General features: G+C 42.4%; 2 protein-coding genes across 3 annotated transcripts in view; both read left to right on the top strand.

Annotated features, from left to right (window-relative positions):
- Nucleotides 1-8,930, top strand: part of LOC116672517 (uncharacterized) — a 15,895-nt gene extending 6,965 nt beyond the window's left edge. The window contains exons 18-35 of the mRNA XM_032504397.1: nucleotides 1,586-1,772; nucleotides 1,895-2,019; nucleotides 3,112-3,179; nucleotides 3,285-3,478; nucleotides 3,861-3,956; nucleotides 4,183-4,402; nucleotides 4,741-4,883; nucleotides 5,043-5,140; nucleotides 5,329-5,435; nucleotides 5,611-5,744; nucleotides 5,950-6,054; nucleotides 6,231-6,341; nucleotides 6,420-6,533; nucleotides 6,686-6,805; nucleotides 6,924-7,107; nucleotides 7,185-7,456; nucleotides 7,582-7,718; nucleotides 8,713-8,930. Of these exons, the coding sequence (XP_032360288.1) occupies nucleotides 1,586-1,772; nucleotides 1,895-2,019; nucleotides 3,112-3,179; nucleotides 3,285-3,478; nucleotides 3,861-3,956; nucleotides 4,183-4,402; nucleotides 4,741-4,883; nucleotides 5,043-5,140; nucleotides 5,329-5,435; nucleotides 5,611-5,744; nucleotides 5,950-6,054; nucleotides 6,231-6,341; nucleotides 6,420-6,533; nucleotides 6,686-6,805; nucleotides 6,924-7,107; nucleotides 7,185-7,456; nucleotides 7,582-7,718; nucleotides 8,713-8,880 (2,583 nt within the window). The 3' untranslated portion in view covers nucleotides 8,881-8,930. The remainder of the gene's footprint in view (nucleotides 1-1,585; nucleotides 1,773-1,894; nucleotides 2,020-3,111; nucleotides 3,180-3,284; nucleotides 3,479-3,860; nucleotides 3,957-4,182; nucleotides 4,403-4,740; nucleotides 4,884-5,042; nucleotides 5,141-5,328; nucleotides 5,436-5,610; nucleotides 5,745-5,949; nucleotides 6,055-6,230; nucleotides 6,342-6,419; nucleotides 6,534-6,685; nucleotides 6,806-6,923; nucleotides 7,108-7,184; nucleotides 7,457-7,581; nucleotides 7,719-8,712) is intronic.
- A 1,813-nt stretch (nucleotides 8,931-10,743) lies between these two features.
- Nucleotides 10,744-16,985, top strand: part of flt1 (fms related receptor tyrosine kinase 1) — a 42,886-nt gene continuing 36,644 nt past the window's right edge. Inside the window, exons 1-3 of one of the 2 annotated variants that reach the window (XM_032504420.1) lie at nucleotides 10,744-11,164; nucleotides 13,997-14,093; nucleotides 15,118-15,323. In XM_032504420.1, the coding sequence (XP_032360311.1) occupies nucleotides 11,107-11,164; nucleotides 13,997-14,093; nucleotides 15,118-15,323 (361 nt within the window). In that variant the 5' untranslated portion in view covers nucleotides 10,744-11,106. The remainder of the gene's footprint in view (nucleotides 11,165-13,996; nucleotides 14,094-15,117; nucleotides 15,324-16,985) is intronic. The other variant, XR_004327577.1, reaches the window with a different exon arrangement.

The following is a 16,985-nucleotide window of genomic DNA, read 5'->3' as shown; positions in this document are numbered from 1 at the left end:
GAAAGCACCAATAGTCAACCCAACAATTGACCCAAAATTGTGATATTTGATTTTCTACATATTGCCCAACTCTAATTTCAACTTTGGTTCTTTATTGTAACATGTATAGAAACATTAAGATTGTAACTTTATAGTTTCAAAGATTGTTACTTGCTAGAAATGCGTTCATACATAATTCAGTAACAGAAAGACAACACATTCCACAATAACGTCACAATTGTGACAAACCTTAACACACACCTTTTCACCTACTTTTCCATGAACATGTTAATAAATAATGATTGTTTAATTCAAAGGGTTATTGACACATGACTTTGATATTTTTAAAACTCGGGATTAAATGGGTCAATAGCACTTTGTAATATCAGTAAAGGGCAAGCAGGAAAAGTGCCTTGAAAGATTTGAATTCTCTTCAGGTATCTTCTATTCCTCCATCCAAGTCTGGATTAAAGCCTATAAGCACATGTTATGTCCTGTTACAGCCTTTGTGCCAGAATTTGTAATTGCAGGTTCTGTCCTGCTTTGCCCCCCTATCATCCAAAGGCACAGCAGCCAAACTCCAATTGTAATACCTCGCACACGTTTCCTTCAAGCACCCCTTTGTCCCTCCTAGCTTCACTCCCGCATACGCAGCGAGAAAGTTTGCCCACAATATCTGTCGCACGGATGGTTGTGCGGATTGTATCCTTTCATAGTGCTCTCATTGTCCCCGCACTGCATTCTGGGGCTGCGTGTGTACCTGCCGCCCCCGTTCATGTAAACGGGAGGCGGTGAATGCCCGCCGCATCCGAGCCGCTCAGGTCGGATTTCTGCGCTTTTTTTCCAAAGAAAACGACAACGGGGGTTTCCTCTCTCTCCATCCTTTCTATGAGGTATTGTTGCATATCGCCTCTCCGGAGCTAAACGGAACAGTGCTATGAGGACTCTCCCCAAAAGCAAAACTTGCGAAGTGTACTGCGTCTCTGGACATGGACATTCAAACTGCACCGCACAGGTAAGCCTCCACTGTGCTCTTTATATTGCGCGTAAAAAGACGATTGTGCTAAGCGGGACTTGGGAACTATTTTCTCAATATATTCTATATGTATATATGGCGAAATGAGTTTCTTTATTTACCTTCTGGGGTTTTATTGCCATACCTGAAGGATGCATAATAGTCAGAACCTATTAAACGGAGTCAGCCATGGTTCATCTTAATTGCAAAAATCCCTCTCTATGGGTATGTGGGTAGCTTTGTCATGAATTTCCATATCTGGGTGAGCCACTTGATTGAGTGCTGACACCTCAGAGCCAGGCCGTGGGAAAGAAGACTCGTCTAGCCATGCTTTGTCTGCTCCCCCGGGGAATCCTGCCAACCCCTTAAATGTTTTAGGAGATCCTTTCAGCTCAAAGATGTTCACCGTTACTCTCCCTAAATCAGTGTCTGCTCCACCATTAAATCAATGTCTGAGTGATTTTGGCAGACAGGCTGCATTTACTTTATTGCTGTGGTCACTTACAAATAAAATGCCAACAATTAGAAGCAACTTGAGCACAGACATCAAACACTGGTATGATATTTGACTCATATCCTTGTCTCTGGAAGGGAGAGGGGCAGTTGAAGGAGCCCACCCAGTCACTGAGCCCCCCCACCAAGCCTAAGGATCAGGCAGAGCAGAAGATAGAGGGGGGGCAAGCTCCAGTCTGTGGCTCCTGGAGGAGATGGATGTTAGGTGTCCTGCCTTTCTTTCCCTTTGCTGCTGCCATTGCACTGACTCTCCACTTCTTTACATGTGAGTACAGACGTGTTTTTGTGTTTCAGACATGTCTCATGTTCTTAAAATGTGTTTATTTTGACTAACACCTACAGTCACACAATTGCACTTGTCTCAAGTCTCTACACCTTTCTCTCCAGCTCCACCCTCCTCGGTGTTCTTCCTTGGTGGCAGCCTGGAGTTCCCAAACCTGAGCTTCTCCTCAGAGCTGACTGACTCCACCTCCCCTCAGTTCCGCCTGCAGGTTCAGGCTTTGAACCATTATGTAAGTGGAACGATGGACTTAGTCTGTCAGTGAATGACACTTTAGAGCCCTGCTTGACCTTCTCACTCAGGGCTGATCTTGCTTCCTTACTTGATAGCGTAGCTACTAGTGTCTTTTCTGCTGCCCTGTTTCTCCTTCCCATCATCCTCTTTTGTTGTCTGTCTTTGCATTCTTATTCGTTTGCTTTCCTTTTTTTATCAGCTTTGTCCTTTTTTCCTTTCTTTTTTTGCACACCACTTTTCTCTCCTCTGTCACTCTCTCTGTCTCTCTCTGGTGGTGTTAAATGTAAAGCTGAAACGGGAGCTGGGCACAGTGTGTGTGCGAGTTCCCGAGACCCCTAGGGACAGGGCCCTTTCAAGGCTGAGGACAAGCCTGGCATTTGTGAGCCCAGCTAGGCCCAGGCAGCAAGAGTGAGAGGAAGAGCAGGCCTTCAATAAAAACATTGTCTGTGTACCTTTCACACAATCAGCCACTCTGTGTGCCGTACACTACAGCGAGGAGGTGAACCTCAGTTTGACGCTGGGGTTGAGAGGAAGAGACAGGGCAGTAGGGCAGGCTAGGATGACAGAGGGATTGGGGGGTGGACAGAGATATGAGAAGGGGGATTTGGATATTGGAGCAAAAGGTCAGATGCATGGCTGAACATTCTTGCTGAGCAGTGGAGAAATGGCAAATTAGTAGGTGTAAATCCCTGAAAATCGACACTGACAAAGTGTAATGTTCCTTTAGTCAGGGTGAGTTAGGAGGCTTGTTAAATGGTTATAGTATCTGTATGCCCATCTGTTCATTAAAGAACAGGTGAACTCAAGGCCAGGAGTCCATACCACCCAGGGTCCTACCTCTACACGGCCACCAGGTAGAGACACAATGGAGCTCTGTGCTGCTCAAAGTCAATATACACACATGCAAAGCTTGACACACACACACACACACACACACACGCACACAAAAATGCTTAATGCTTTGGTTGAATTCTGGCTACATGTTCGAACAGGTGTGTTGACCTCACTTGCACTGCTACATGTTACACTACATGTTTACATTATGAGGTCAACCCTCCTTTTTGGCCTTTTTGTATTTTTTTTTAAACAGTTCTCAGAACTCTACGATTCCTCGCCGTGGAGGTCTTACTACCTGCACTCAGGAATTACTGCCTTTAGGTATGATGCACCAACAAAAAGCTTAAAAGGGACATGCATGACGACAACCTACTCCGCTGCATGTCCCCTGCAGAATAGCAACATTGTAAATCCTTTGTGTGACAGTGAAGGAGCGGAAGGGCTCAACGTCTTCTACTGGAGTAAATTCTCCGCCCCGGACGACGTTGCAGTGGCGATCCGGAGGTCTGGCCCAGAGAGGCTGCAGCGCAGGCTTCCTGGCAGCAACAAGGTGCTGCGGGACAGCCGCAATGAGCAGCGCTATTACATGGAGCAAGATGACGACATGCTCCACCTGCTGGGTAGAGACTCTCACTGTACAGTACATGCAGATTACCCACACACATATGCACATGTGTATGTTTTTGTCTAAACATTTTGGGCTCTGTAGTTTCATTAATGTGTATATGTTAGCGTATATTACACCATACAATAACTACTAATAAATAGGTTAAAAACAGAATCATGTATACATTTAAAAACTCCATAAATGCTTAACACACCCTCAGATCAAATAGCAACACTAACGCTTTGTAACTGCTTTATAAATATTCTACCCATGTTTTCTCAGTTGGAAATCATTTTATAAGCATTAATCATGGATTTTTATCTGTGCATTGCTGTTGAGTGATACTAAATTTCAAGACTATGTTGACATGTGCTGTGTGTGTATTGTGTATGTAGGTTTGGACCCTGACGACTTCGAATCAGACGAAAAATCAGACAAGAGTAAGAATCCAAACAGCATCCAGAGTGGGAAGTGGCAGCTTGGCTTCCAAGGTGAGGAGAGCATATAGCTGACGTTATGTTACAAAACAATAAGATCTGGTTTCTAAAATAAAAAATCTGTGAAAAAAAGTGTAATTGACAACTTTTATGGTTGCCATTAATGCAACTTGTTATGCCCGCACACCAGGCCTGCTGATAAGACAAGAAACAATGTGCTAGACATCATTCATCTTGTAAATATATTCTTTTAAATATATCCATCCCTTTCTCTATCTAGCGATGTCCTTTGACCTCTATGCCAAATATGGCAACAACCGCACCCTGAGCCTTGTGAGTCCCAAGAAGCCGTACTACCAGTGGCGTCTACGCGTGCCATCAGGTCATGTGGTCCGACTGGTTATCCTCACCCTGCATGGTGCCACGCCAGGAAGCTGCACTGCCCACAAGCTCTCGGCTTACGACTTCTTACTTCCATTACAGAACAAGATAATCGCACGGTAAAGACTGGTGCTGCACTGAGCTCATCTCTGTAAGATATGTGTGAATTTATGTACATATGTGGATGCATATGAATGTGTATGTGTATATTATACACTTTCTTATGTACAAACTTATATCTATACATCATAGTCAAATGTTTTTGTTCACCTTGTTCAGATTTGTTGTCCTTATTTTTTTAGCTGTTACGTGTATTTCTGTGTATGATCTTTGAGAGCAACAAAAAGCCGGAGTCAAATTTCCTGTATGCGTTTACACTGACTAACTATTTCTGATATGTCTCATTTATACATTGTACTGTATATATACATATCTTGGATCCATTTAACTGTTGCAGGTGGTGTGGGCTGCCTATCTCGGGTTCCTCCCCTGTTATGAAGCTGACATCCTCTGGAAATGTGATGTTGGTCACCTTCTCCTTCAGCAGACAGAGGGATGGGGCAATCTTCAAAGCTTATTTCCAGGCCATCCCAAAAGCAGGTTTGACTGCTTTCACAAACAGACAAAAGCATGTGCAGCACTGTCTAAATTCTTCAACTCTTCTGCTCAAATGATTTATTTCCAGTTATTAGAAGGGGAGAGACTTAACCTCTGTTGTGTACTCTGTGTATTTCACTGTGTCACCATCTCCCCCTGCAGGTTGTGGAGGGTCGATATCCTCCTGGAACGGCTCTATTTCCTCTCCCTACTACCCTTCCTATTATCCTCCTAACATAGATTGCACCTGGACACTACGGGTGAGTGTAGGCATATATACACAATAATAATAATAATAATAATTATAATAATTATAATAATAATGATCTCTCTTATGTATGTGAGTGTTAACAGCGGAATATGAAAGAAAACGTAGAATGTCATTTGGCTCATCCACATTCCAGCATGTGAACACTTTTTTCTTAGTCGTCTTTGGTTACTTTATCAGGCGCCGTTGCCAGGATACCTGATCTCCATGACGATCGTGACGATAGACATTCAGGATTCCTCCTCAGACGGCTGTGAGAAAGACTGGCTGGACATCGGAGGGGTCAAGTGAGTTGTGAAACTGAACTTTGTGGCCCATCGGTAAGGGTTAGGGTTAGCATGTTACACTTGCTGTAAGTGATATGATCTCGTTCTCTCATAATTGTTTAAGACAATCCTTGTTTTTGTGACTGCATATGAATAAAAAGTAAAATTCCTTACCTTCTTACTCTTCTGCATCAAGACTGTGTAATCCAGTGTCAGACAGCAGCAAAAAGCGAGTCTACTCTTCTCCTCTGTCCCTCCACTTCCATTCGGACGAATCTCTCACTCACAAGGGCTTCTACTTGCTCTACCAAGCCTTCTCTCCAGAGGGCAGTAAGTAAAAGCTGACGCTTTCAAATAAGTAGCCCTCTCTTCCTGTCATTTGCTCAGAGCCTACTGATACAGTGTGCCATTTCTGAAAGAAACAGGGTTTTTTCCTAAGCTTACATTTTAAACTAGTGTACTTTGGGTAACATATCCACATCCACAAGTGTAATTCCAGAGAATACATTTAAGTTTCATCCTTGTCCATCTCTAGCTTGTCCTCGGCAGTTTCGCTGTGGAGATGGACGCTGTATCCCTCTGAGGAAGGTGTGTGATGGAGTAAAGGACTGCTTAGATGGACGAGACGAGGCTAAATGCTGTAAGTCTGTTCCCTGAAGACACTATTGTTGATACAAACGGACTGTACACTTGAACCACACAGTCTTTTATTCTTAACATTTAATCTGAAAGAAACAACCTTTGTGCTACACTCAGATTTGTATGCGTTTGTGTGTTTCTATGTGCATGTTTTGCACATATGTGTAAAACATGTAGCATCCTGCAGGCCAGGGGAAGTGCTGTGTAGGAATGGCCAGTGTAAGCCCCAAAGCAACCAGTGTGTGAGCCAGAGCAGCTGTGCAGACAGCAGTGAAGAGGGCGCCTGTGGTGAGTAGACTGTCACCGTTGCAACACATGCATGTGCTTGTTGGTAGTTTGGTGATTAAAATGTATGTTTGTTTCTAGCAGGTAAATGTTACCACGTGTGTCCCAACAATGTCTGTTTGCCAAAGTCTTCAGTGTGTGATGGTGTTATGGACTGCAAAGACCGCAGCGATGAACTCAACTGTACCAGAGCATGTGAGTTTTCATGATGTCAGACATCACTAGTTACACTCACTGATTAATTTAAGTGTATTTTATTGCGATATGTTGTATTTATAAGTACATTTCTCTTTATTTTAAGTGCCATTTGTTTCACACTGCCTAATGATGTCATTTATTCTCTTTAGACCTTAAAGGCTGCTCCTCATCCTCATACAAATGTGCCAACGGAAAGTGTCTAAGTAAGGTTAACCCTGAGTGTGACGGAGTCAAAGACTGCGTAGATGGCTCTGATGAACTGCGCTGTGGTAAATTCTCACTCGCAAAACTCAACCTTAGACTCCTGTCTTTGTGACTAAAAACTGAAAATGCTCTAAATTTCTATCATGATTTTTGTCTCATCCTCTGTCTCCCTGTGTGTCCCAGGCTGTGGCACCAGACCCAGGAAGCGTACTAAGATAGTGGGTGGCTCTGATGCTGTGGCTGGGTCATGGCCATGGCAGGTCAGCCTCCAGATGGATCGCTACGGCCACGTATGTGGAGCCACACTGGTCGCCAACCGCTGGCTCATCTCTGCAGCTCACTGCTTCCAGGACTCAGATGCCATTAAGTAAAAAAGACACCTGGAAGGCTCATCATGTTAACCATAATTCATGTGTGATGTCTTCATGCATGTTGTGTCTGCAGATACTCAGATGCCCGTGCATGGCGGGCCTACATGGGAATGCGTGTGATGACTACAGGGAACAACGGTGCAGCCACCAGACCAATACGCCGGATCCTCCTCCACCCGCAGTATGACCAGTTTACCTCCGACTACGACATCGCACTTCTCGAGCTCGGGGCTCCTGTCTTCTTTAATGAGTTGGTGCAGCCCGTGTGCGTCCCCGCGCCGTCACACACCTTCACAACGGGTACCAGCTGCTACGTCACAGGCTGGGGGGTACTCATGGAGGACGGTAAGAGCTGAAGGGTGTTTTTAAAACAAATGTAGATTGCGGACAAAATAGACAAGCATTACGACATGGTCGAATGTTTCATAATGCCACATGATGTTTCCATTTTATGTTTGTTTAAATTAAAGGTGAACTTGCCTCTCGCTTACAAGAGGCCTCAGTGAAGATTATCAACAGGAACACTTGTAACAAGCTGTATGACGAGGCTGTCACTCCCAGGATGCTGTGCGCTGGGAACCTGCAGGGAGGGGTGGACGCCTGCCAGGTGAGTGTGTGCATCACTGTTGGTGTGTCTAGGCACAAGTATGAATTGTTTTTTGGGGAAAAACTTGCCTCAGTGAATTCATTTTCAGTTTGGTTTCCCAGAGTTTCTCTCTTAATCACAACAGAACAAATTCAAACAATTAACAGATTCACATTTCTCTTGGTCTTTATGCCCTCCGTCTTCTGCATTACTGCTTCTAATACAGGTTGAAGACTAAAGTTGGCCAATGTGAAACTTTATATAACATTATGGGACAACAAATGTATCAATAGTGATTACATAACAAATAAATTAGATACCATAAACAACATTTAGATCAAACATATTAATTACCACAGTAGCAGGGAAACTTACGGAAGCTGAGAACAGCCATCCTTGCAATTTTTGTTTATTATGTCTGAGATAACAAAAGCCTAACACTACACACAGATACAAAATCAAGAATTTTGTCTGTATCTGTTTAGAGATATCTCAAAGTAAATGTCCCGTTAGCTTGATCTGAGTCACTTGATTGCATTTTTGCAGAAATGTCATTATATAATTGGTGCACAACAGTGGTAGCATCAACTGATTTAACCATGCGAGTGACAGCTGGTTCGACTGCAGTGCATGATGACATGGCACTCCTTAGCTCTGATAAACAGAAAAATAAGAAGATATCATCTTTTGTGATAACAAATCTCAGCAATAAGCAGCAATTACCAGTTAGCTTATTAACAAATCACAATGAAAGAAATACCCTTTATTAAAAAAGAAGCCTGCAGCTATACGTGCATTTGTGAAGTAGATGAAAGAAGTGCTGAAGCTACCAGCTGGTGGCAGAATACTGCTTATGCTCAAGTAGCTCATATATTCTCTCATTGTATTTCTCTCTGCGTGACTTGAACTTTTGGTTATGAAAAGTCACTTCAGCTGCTCTGAAAATGTTTTTATGTTCTTTAATTTCACATCTTTTTGTCTGAATGTGTATCACTGTGCATGTCTGTGGTCTTAGGGTGACTCAGGAGGTCCGTTGGTGTGTCTGGAGCGAGGCAGGCGGTGGTTCCTGGCGGGGATTGTGAGCTGGGGTGAGGGCTGTGCCCGGCAGAACCGTCCCGGTGTCTACACACAGGTGGTCAGGTTCACTGACTGGATCCATCAGCAGACTAAAGGACAGGTGTGACTGAACACCACACTCACACAAAGAAAAAATAAGATAAACTTGACACACAGGACCATGGTTTCAGACTTGGAGTCCATCTTCAGATGGTTGTCATGATTGCATGACAACACATTCAGTCAGTTTTTTTGGAAGTGAGTCCATGGTAACGACCAGCAGGGGCATCATCCCTGCTCCACACCAGCCAGCTTCCCTTACAATCTCCTTACATTGACAATGGCTATGTTGACATGCACAAAATGCAGTAACTAACCTGGTTACTAAATTAACTTTTGAACCTGTGCAAATTTCACATGATACTTTAAAATGAAGGTTTTACACTGTGTGCAGAAATGTAGACTGAACTATGGTTCAGTGTTTATGGCTCTACAATTTTGACAGAGAAAGCTTAAGTGTCCTTAATCAAATGGACAGATGAGGCCAAAGTACAACAAATAGCAAGTTATCCTGTGCATGTAAATGTAGCCAATCACTTCCTGGTTTCCCACCCTCTTATTCCTGTCACAGCTACATTGTTCACTACAGAGATAGTGACCGTGTCAGGTGTTGCAGACAAAAATCACAGCAGTCCTTTTATTGAATGTGGAAAGAGTTCTCTCCCCACACACATTTAACGATATATTTTTGGCCTTATCTACATTTGTCCATGTACTGTATATGTATGTTCATGACTGACTGCATGTGTTTAAGAATTGTTATTGTACTGTATGTGTATGTATGTGCATTTGTATATCATGAGTTTATCCTTATGTTCAATATATTCTGTAACTGTAGAAAGTGAATAATCCCTCAGTAGGAGGTGATAATATATTTTGCATTTCACTTTTACTGTGATTTAATTTATCTTTATTATGGTGCCACCTTTGCACTTCATGCTCCATGAAAAGCATGATAACAGCTCCCCTTACAACCATGATGCATGTGATGCTGGCGTAAGGAACAAACCAGGAGAAAACCTTTTCAATCTTTGACTGTGTACTGCTGTCCCTCATATCACCACCCAGTGGCCAACTGCACCATTGTTTATTTCATGTCCTGAGGGAATGATGCACCTTACACCCAAAGGATTTAAAACATACAGTTTGCATCATTGTTTTATGATATCAGAGCATATGCTTTTACATTAAAGAGACAATTTCCAATGCAGCAGGTCTCAAAAAATGGTTGTGTTTTTTGCTGCACTTTTTGTCATGACATTTATATTTTCTTGTTTTTTTCTTACTATAATGTCCAATCATCTACATTTGCCTTTTTTAACCTTTTTTTAAATTTGGGGCTGGTAAATTTCTATTGCTTCAGCTGTTATTGGTGCTTTTGACTGAAAAGAGTACAATATGCGAGGCACCTGCAGTACAGCAGTTTGGAGTCAGTACTTTTAAAGAAAACATCATCTAACGTTATGGTGCCAGCAAGAAGTCACCTTAAGGTTACCTGTCTAAGTGGTGAGATCATTATTTGTCTAGTTGTGTAATGTGTGGTGAGATCTTCCAAGCAGAACACTTGTTTATTATCGTTTTGGAGATTCAAAAGATCGCAGTTTGAAATGTGAGAAACATGTCTGTCAAATTGTTGATGAGGACACCACCCGTTAACCCCCATGCCTACGTGCTGACAATCCCGTGCGCCAACCGAGAGTTTTCAAGATTTAAGCACAGAGCTGCCCAGTTGCGCATCCTCCCGGTATTCAGTGGTGCATAATTCAATGAAATATAAAATAAAAATAGGAAATAAGATAATTTACAGATTATTAGATAGGAAGTGGTAATTTCATGTTAAAAAGAAAATGTTTCAAAGTGTGTCAAAAAAAAGGGTTATTTTAGACCTTTTCTTTTATTAACACCTAACTGTTCTTTTGCTTGACCACTGGGGAGAACTAAAAGTGGACTGCTGTTACGCGCCTTGGGTGTGTCAATGGACGTCACGAAAGTCCGCTATCCGGTGGCTGCACTGTGGGAACTGTATAAAGCCGCGCCACTGTCCAAAACGATGGGGAAAAGTTGCACTGGAGTTCAAGCGTGGTGTCCTGTTGCGTGATCTCCCGCAGCTATCCTCAGGAAACCAACCATCTCTATTCACTGACGATCAGCGAATAGAGATCAGCACTGAGCGCCACAGCCATTGCGCTGCGCTCTTTTAAGTCTACTCTGGAGGGGGGAAACCAACAGCAGGAATAAAACCGGTTTCATATTTTAGATTTGAAACCCGCTCGCTGCATCGGAGTCACCAGAGATGATGAATTTTATCCCCATCTGCCTGTTATGTGGATTGTATGGTGTTCTTGCAAAAGGTGAGTAACAAGTTTACATGTGTTGATTCAACACTGCGCAGAGCACCTGCTGTAACCATTTGAGCTGATGTTGATACCTTCGTTATTTAAAGTTCTCATTGAGTTTTTATTTGTTAGTCCACTCCAAACGGCTGTAAACTGAAAACTAGTTGTAACCTTTTTTATGGATATTATTTGCAATAGAGGGTCCTCTAGGGTCAAAAAGCATCTTGACGCTCTTTAAAGAATATTTCTTTTTCCATGACCAAGGCATTCAGTCTTTTCTTTGGAAAAAAATAAAACAAAAGATACACAAATGCGTCTCTTTATTGTGGCGCGGTGTGGTGCGGCTGCTCATTTATTGGTCGATTAAGTCGTTAGCCCAGTCGTGTGTCTAAGGCTGTTTAGCTTATAAATCTCCATTAGCACCGAGTGCAGTGAGAGAGATAAGCGCTATCCTGCGGGACACTTGTTTGGATAATGCGGACCTCTGTGGCCCGGCTTCTTTTGCGCTCGACCCCGGTTGAATGGACACACGCAGGGCGTTGTTTCCTGAGACTGATGAGTTTCTCTAATGAAAGTTCTGATTTAAAAGAACGAGGGGTCATGACCGACTGAAGGAAAATATCCATTGGGCAGGAACCGGGGTTAATCTGTGCTTATTGCTGAAAACAGTCGTCAGGTTGCTTTTGTGCGCCCTGTTGGTCTTTGGTCCCCAAAAGGGAAGAAAAAATATATAGTTTGCCCAACAAAACAAAATAATTATTAACATCAAGTTAACAACTTCATACGCATAGCCTGATATTTTAATTTCAGTTAACACGATCTGTGACTTATTAACTATTCATTCATTTGTAATCAATTGTCTTATCTAGCTGTTATCTATTTTTTTAATTAAAGTAATACAATTATCACTAATTATCTCATGCTGAGGGCACAGCAAGGCCCAGTAGTGGACTTTAATTAGGCAAGACTTTAAGAAACTAACGTTAATTATATACATTTTCGATATGCTTTTTGTCAATGTTCTAATCTGTCAATCAACAAATATTTTTGGGGCAATTACTGCATATATAGATATATGAATATATAAATATGATAATTGACTGTTGAGAATGCCAGGAGAGAGTCTTAACATACATCATCATACATTCATATGCATTTAAGATGGATACCTATTCATCTGCGTTTGTACCCATCCTAATGTCCTTGTGGCCATTGTTAAGATATTACAACCATCCTTACTAGCTTTAATAAAGATGATAATATCTTTAGAAAACAGTCAATAGAAAATACACACCTAAATGTGACATACACACATGTGATTTCTTACATATTGTAAATTTACTGACATTTTAATATTAGTGTAAGTTTTCGGCTCGCTTGTTGCATGATCACATCAAACTGCAGAAAACTGAGGGTATTAGCTTAATTCTCTAGAAATTATTTGCAATTTGTTTTCTTGAGTTTAGTAGCAGTGACCTTAGTACCAAAACAGCCTTGAAGTGCATGTTTATGCAGAGTTGAAAATCCCTTTTATATGAGTAATTTAAACATTAACATCTGTGTCATCAAGTGTTTCTTGGTATCAAAGGTATTTTCCCAGTGGTGATGAGTGTGGAAAACTGCCAAATAGGAATGATGGGTGTTTAAATTTCTGTGGTTTAAAATGTGACATTTAGTAACAAAACAACAGAACTTTCTAGTTTTTAAATAGAAAACTTCACTGAATTCTATGGAAATGGTGCTTTTTCCCGACACACAGCTTGTGGAACAAAATCCCCAAATGGCCTGAAGGAGATCCCTAACATCCGCTCTGTCATCCCTCACTCTGTCAAGTGTGTGTGTGTTTCTTGCCTACTTACACACTGTGAAATCCAAGGAAATAGTATGGGAAGTGCTAGCAGTGTGAGTATTGCTAGATCTGCTCAATGGGGAATCCACTGGGAACAATGATGCTGACAATGAATGGTGATAATGGACTTTAGTGAACTCGCTCCTGTACAAATGATTTAACTACTGAGTGGTGAGACGGTTGTGTTTGAAGGAGTGTTTTGAGCTCTGTGTTGCACACTCTGTAAGAAGCAGTCACAGTGAAGGACAAACTTCCTTGAATGATGTTTCCGCTGTTGGAAGGAAGGAAGGGCGGACAGTCGTCTTTATCTCTCATTAATAAACTTCAGCGATGGAGTGGAGAAATGCCTTTATTTGATAAACAAGAGGGACACTGCTTACGCATTTCCACACAAGTTGTCAAGTGGCCTGAGCAAGGAGATGTGCAGGGGGTCACAGATACTGTGGCCCTGGATGGAGTACGTGCTCTGGAGCCGGGGTCCACCAAGACCGGTTCTGCAATCAGTCAAGAGTCTGGTTTAGTCCGGTTTGCAATGGGCAAAGCTAACAGGAGCTGTCCAAGATATTTGTTGGTTTTAAAGTGTTTTGTCTTCCAGGATTTCCTTGGAAAGTGGTCTCATGTAGATCTGAGTCAACACAAAGGGGCCTGGACCATTCATGAGTCCCAATCATATAATAGGAATTTATTATAAAAGCATCCAATATTTTGCCATAAGAGATTATTAATAAACTAGACATTTTGCTTCAATGGAGTCCCAGTGCTCAAGCCCCCATTTCAGAAAGTAAACATCCTGCCAGATGTCCCTAAAGAATACTGCATAATGAAGTCTTACAAGCTGAATTTGACCTCTGACCTCTCTGGAGATGTCCATATGTTGATGAATAAATCCATATCACATTATAATTACTAGTATCTACCTATACTCTAACTTGTTTAGTGATGGAGTTGCTAACACCAGAAATGTCTTCTGATTTTCATCCTCTTTCCTGCCTCTGCAGACAAAGATCAAAAGGGGAAATACAGCGTTCCTCTTCTGGATGTGAAAACCCGGCAGCTGGTCCTTAACATCAACCAGACACTACAGCTCGGCTGCAGGTGAGTTTAAGGTAGATAGATCCAGGCCATGAAAACCTTAATTTGGGCAACGGTGACGCATAACAATCACAATGACTGATACATGTGAATTAAAGCAAACACACCCCTTAAACATTAGTCTTAATAACTTAGCATTAACAGAAAAGTGATTTCCAAAATCACCACCAAGACTCTTATTAGAATGTAATGTTAGACACCAAGAAGAGGTAGAAGAAATTTGCTGACGTTTTTACCAATTTAAATCTTTATTGCTAAGAGATTTGCAACATTAAATAATATGGTAACAAAGAAAATTCACATGCATTCTTATTGATGGATTCATTTGTAGCTACATATAGATATTTCTGTTTTGAGTCTTGTAAAATGTAAATTCTTCCCATTGTCCTTCCAGGTGTGCTTCTTGTTCTCTCAGTATATTAGTTTTTCTGTTTCCTTTAGCAGTTACTGCCCAGTGGTGCTGTGTCATGGAAGTAATTTGTCCCCAGCTCCTTTTAATATCTTTTTTACTTGCATTTGATAGTATTGAGTTTCCACACTCAAAACAAAAAAACAACATTAGAAGAACTCCACTTTCACAGCTGCACTTTGACATGGCTCTTGCTTATTTAAAGCTAATGTACTTGCACTTACTACTTGTTATATTGAGTTTGTACCTTCAGGGTTGAAAGCACCTAATTGGAAGTTGCTTTGGATAAAGGCGTCAGCTAAATGACATTTGATGTAATGTGACGTAAAAGAAACTAAAACATGAGCAACTTTTATAGCATCTTCATTAGCAGAATATGAATGCACCTACAAACATCGCAAAGTTTTGGGCGACCCTGCTAGCTCTAGAGTACCATTAAGGCTAACTGCAGTGGCACAGGTTTGAGTCCAGTCCAGGGCCCCTTTGCTGCATGTCTTCCCCTCTCTCTCCCCTGCCTTTCCCGTCTGTCTCTCTCACTATCAAATGAAGCAGTAATGCCAAAAAAGTAATCTTTGCAGATATTGTTTTCTAAGTAAACCCTTTGTAACTTTTGACCAGGGGTCGCTGGGAGCTGACATGGGCGTTCCCATCAGGTTTGACCAGAGATCAGGTGCAAGTGGAGGAGTCTCGCTGTGGGAGGACAAGCCAGCAGTACTGCAGTCGTTTGAGGGTCATCAGCACCCAGACCCAGCACACTGGCCTTTTCCGCTGCAGATACCGACACCGAACTCAAAAACAGACCTCCATCTATGTATATGTCACATGTAAGACACCGCTGCATGAGGTCAAAAGAACAGCACTTCTTTTCCTTCTTTTTAGCTGCAGTCATTGAGCAGCCCTTCACGCCTTCACCCCCTTATGCCTATTGTTTACATCCCCAGGTTAAACAGGATGCGGTGGGTGCTAAATACAGACCAATGCCAGAGAGCCAATTATATCCAAACACTTTTTGTCCCAACAACACATCCTTCTAGATGACTCTGGCACGGTTTCACCCCCCTTACTCTCCTCCTCTCTTTTTCAACCTGGGCCTACCTCCCTGTTGTCTATATATAAATCCTTTTTTTACTTTATTTTACGTGCTACCTCGAGGCCAAGAATAGCCCAGCTGCTGAAAGGCTCAGGCCTGGGCAGAGTTTCCCAGGGCATCAGCCTTATCTGCTCTGCTCAGCTTCGCTTGAAGCATCCTGTGCTTGGGGGAGGAGGGGAAGAGCTTGATGGGGGTGTGCTGGGAGGGGATGTTGCTGTGTCTCTACAAGGTGGTAGTGGGGAGGTGTGTTGAAGTGTGTGTATGTGTGTGTGTGTGTGTGTGTGTGTGTGAGGAACTGAGAAGGATAACATGAAGGCCAGTGGCTCAGTGGTATCAAGGGGCAGAGGAGGCGCGATGTCTACCCGGCCCGCTCCTCCCTGTCCTGGAGGGTGGCGCTGGTCGGGCTGGGCTGGGCCGGGCAAGGAGCTAGGCTGGAGGCCAGGGTCACAGGGCAAGCTACTGTTTGGCCAACAGGACCCTCGGGGGCCATCAATTGCTCAGGTCACCATGTCCATTAAGCGCCAGACTTGGCCTGCGGCTCTTCTCAGACGTTGCCTCCCTCCCTGAGTCCTCTATTAGGAATCAAAGCAAGAGAAGGAAGCCCTCAGTCCGTCAGTCCTTTGGGTACTTTTGTTTGAATGTTCAGAGATTTGCTTTTTGAATAACATACTACGGTAACAAACAATACAGCGAGCAACACCCAGACTTTTCAATGGCACCAAACTATTACAGTAGTCGAGCTGGGAGGAGAAAGTTCAGCAAGGCCGTTTGATGTTTCTAAACAATCTGTGTGTTTATTGTTGACTATAGGCTGTCATTTGCTGAATCGTTTTTGAATGAATGGGTGTGGAGAACCGAGTATGTTTAGGAGTGTGTCTGTTTGTTTTTGTTTGTTGCTGAGATTGATACTTGGGAGTGTGTATGTTTGTTTGGGTGTTTGTGCATAAAAGCAGGTGATTTGTTTTCTTTCCTTTCTGTGTGTGCATGAAATTAAGGGGTCAGTTCACAGAAAATTACAGAAAAAAACATATTTTCTAACTCAGGGAGGTCATTTCCCCTGAAGGACTAACCCCCTGACTTTTAAAAATATTATTTCTGTCCCCCTCACTTTTATTGTTTCAAGTTTATTTTCTTAGTGAGTAGATGTGCTTTTGTGCCCTGGGTTTTGCCTCTTAACCGCCATATAGGCTGTCCTAACTTACTGATGAAGGCTATCGGACCTGTATGTGGCCTGAAATACATTTTGAAAACTGTACCTAGGGGTGCTCAAAGATAGTGAAAATGTTTTTCTTAGGTTAAAAGAAGGAAAAATGTGTCAAAGATAAGATAGTGAAGCACAGTGCACTTTAGAGAAAAGATGCCAAAACACCACACACACACACACACACACACACAC

Source organism: Etheostoma spectabile, chromosome 22 (assembly GCF_008692095.1).
Source record: "Etheostoma spectabile isolate EspeVRDwgs_2016 chromosome 22, UIUC_Espe_1.0, whole genome shotgun sequence".
Classification (NCBI taxonomy): domain Eukaryota; kingdom Metazoa; phylum Chordata; class Actinopteri; order Perciformes; family Percidae; genus Etheostoma; species Etheostoma spectabile.
Note: the sequence above shows the minus strand (reverse complement) of the source record. Positions and strands in the feature narration are given on the sequence as shown.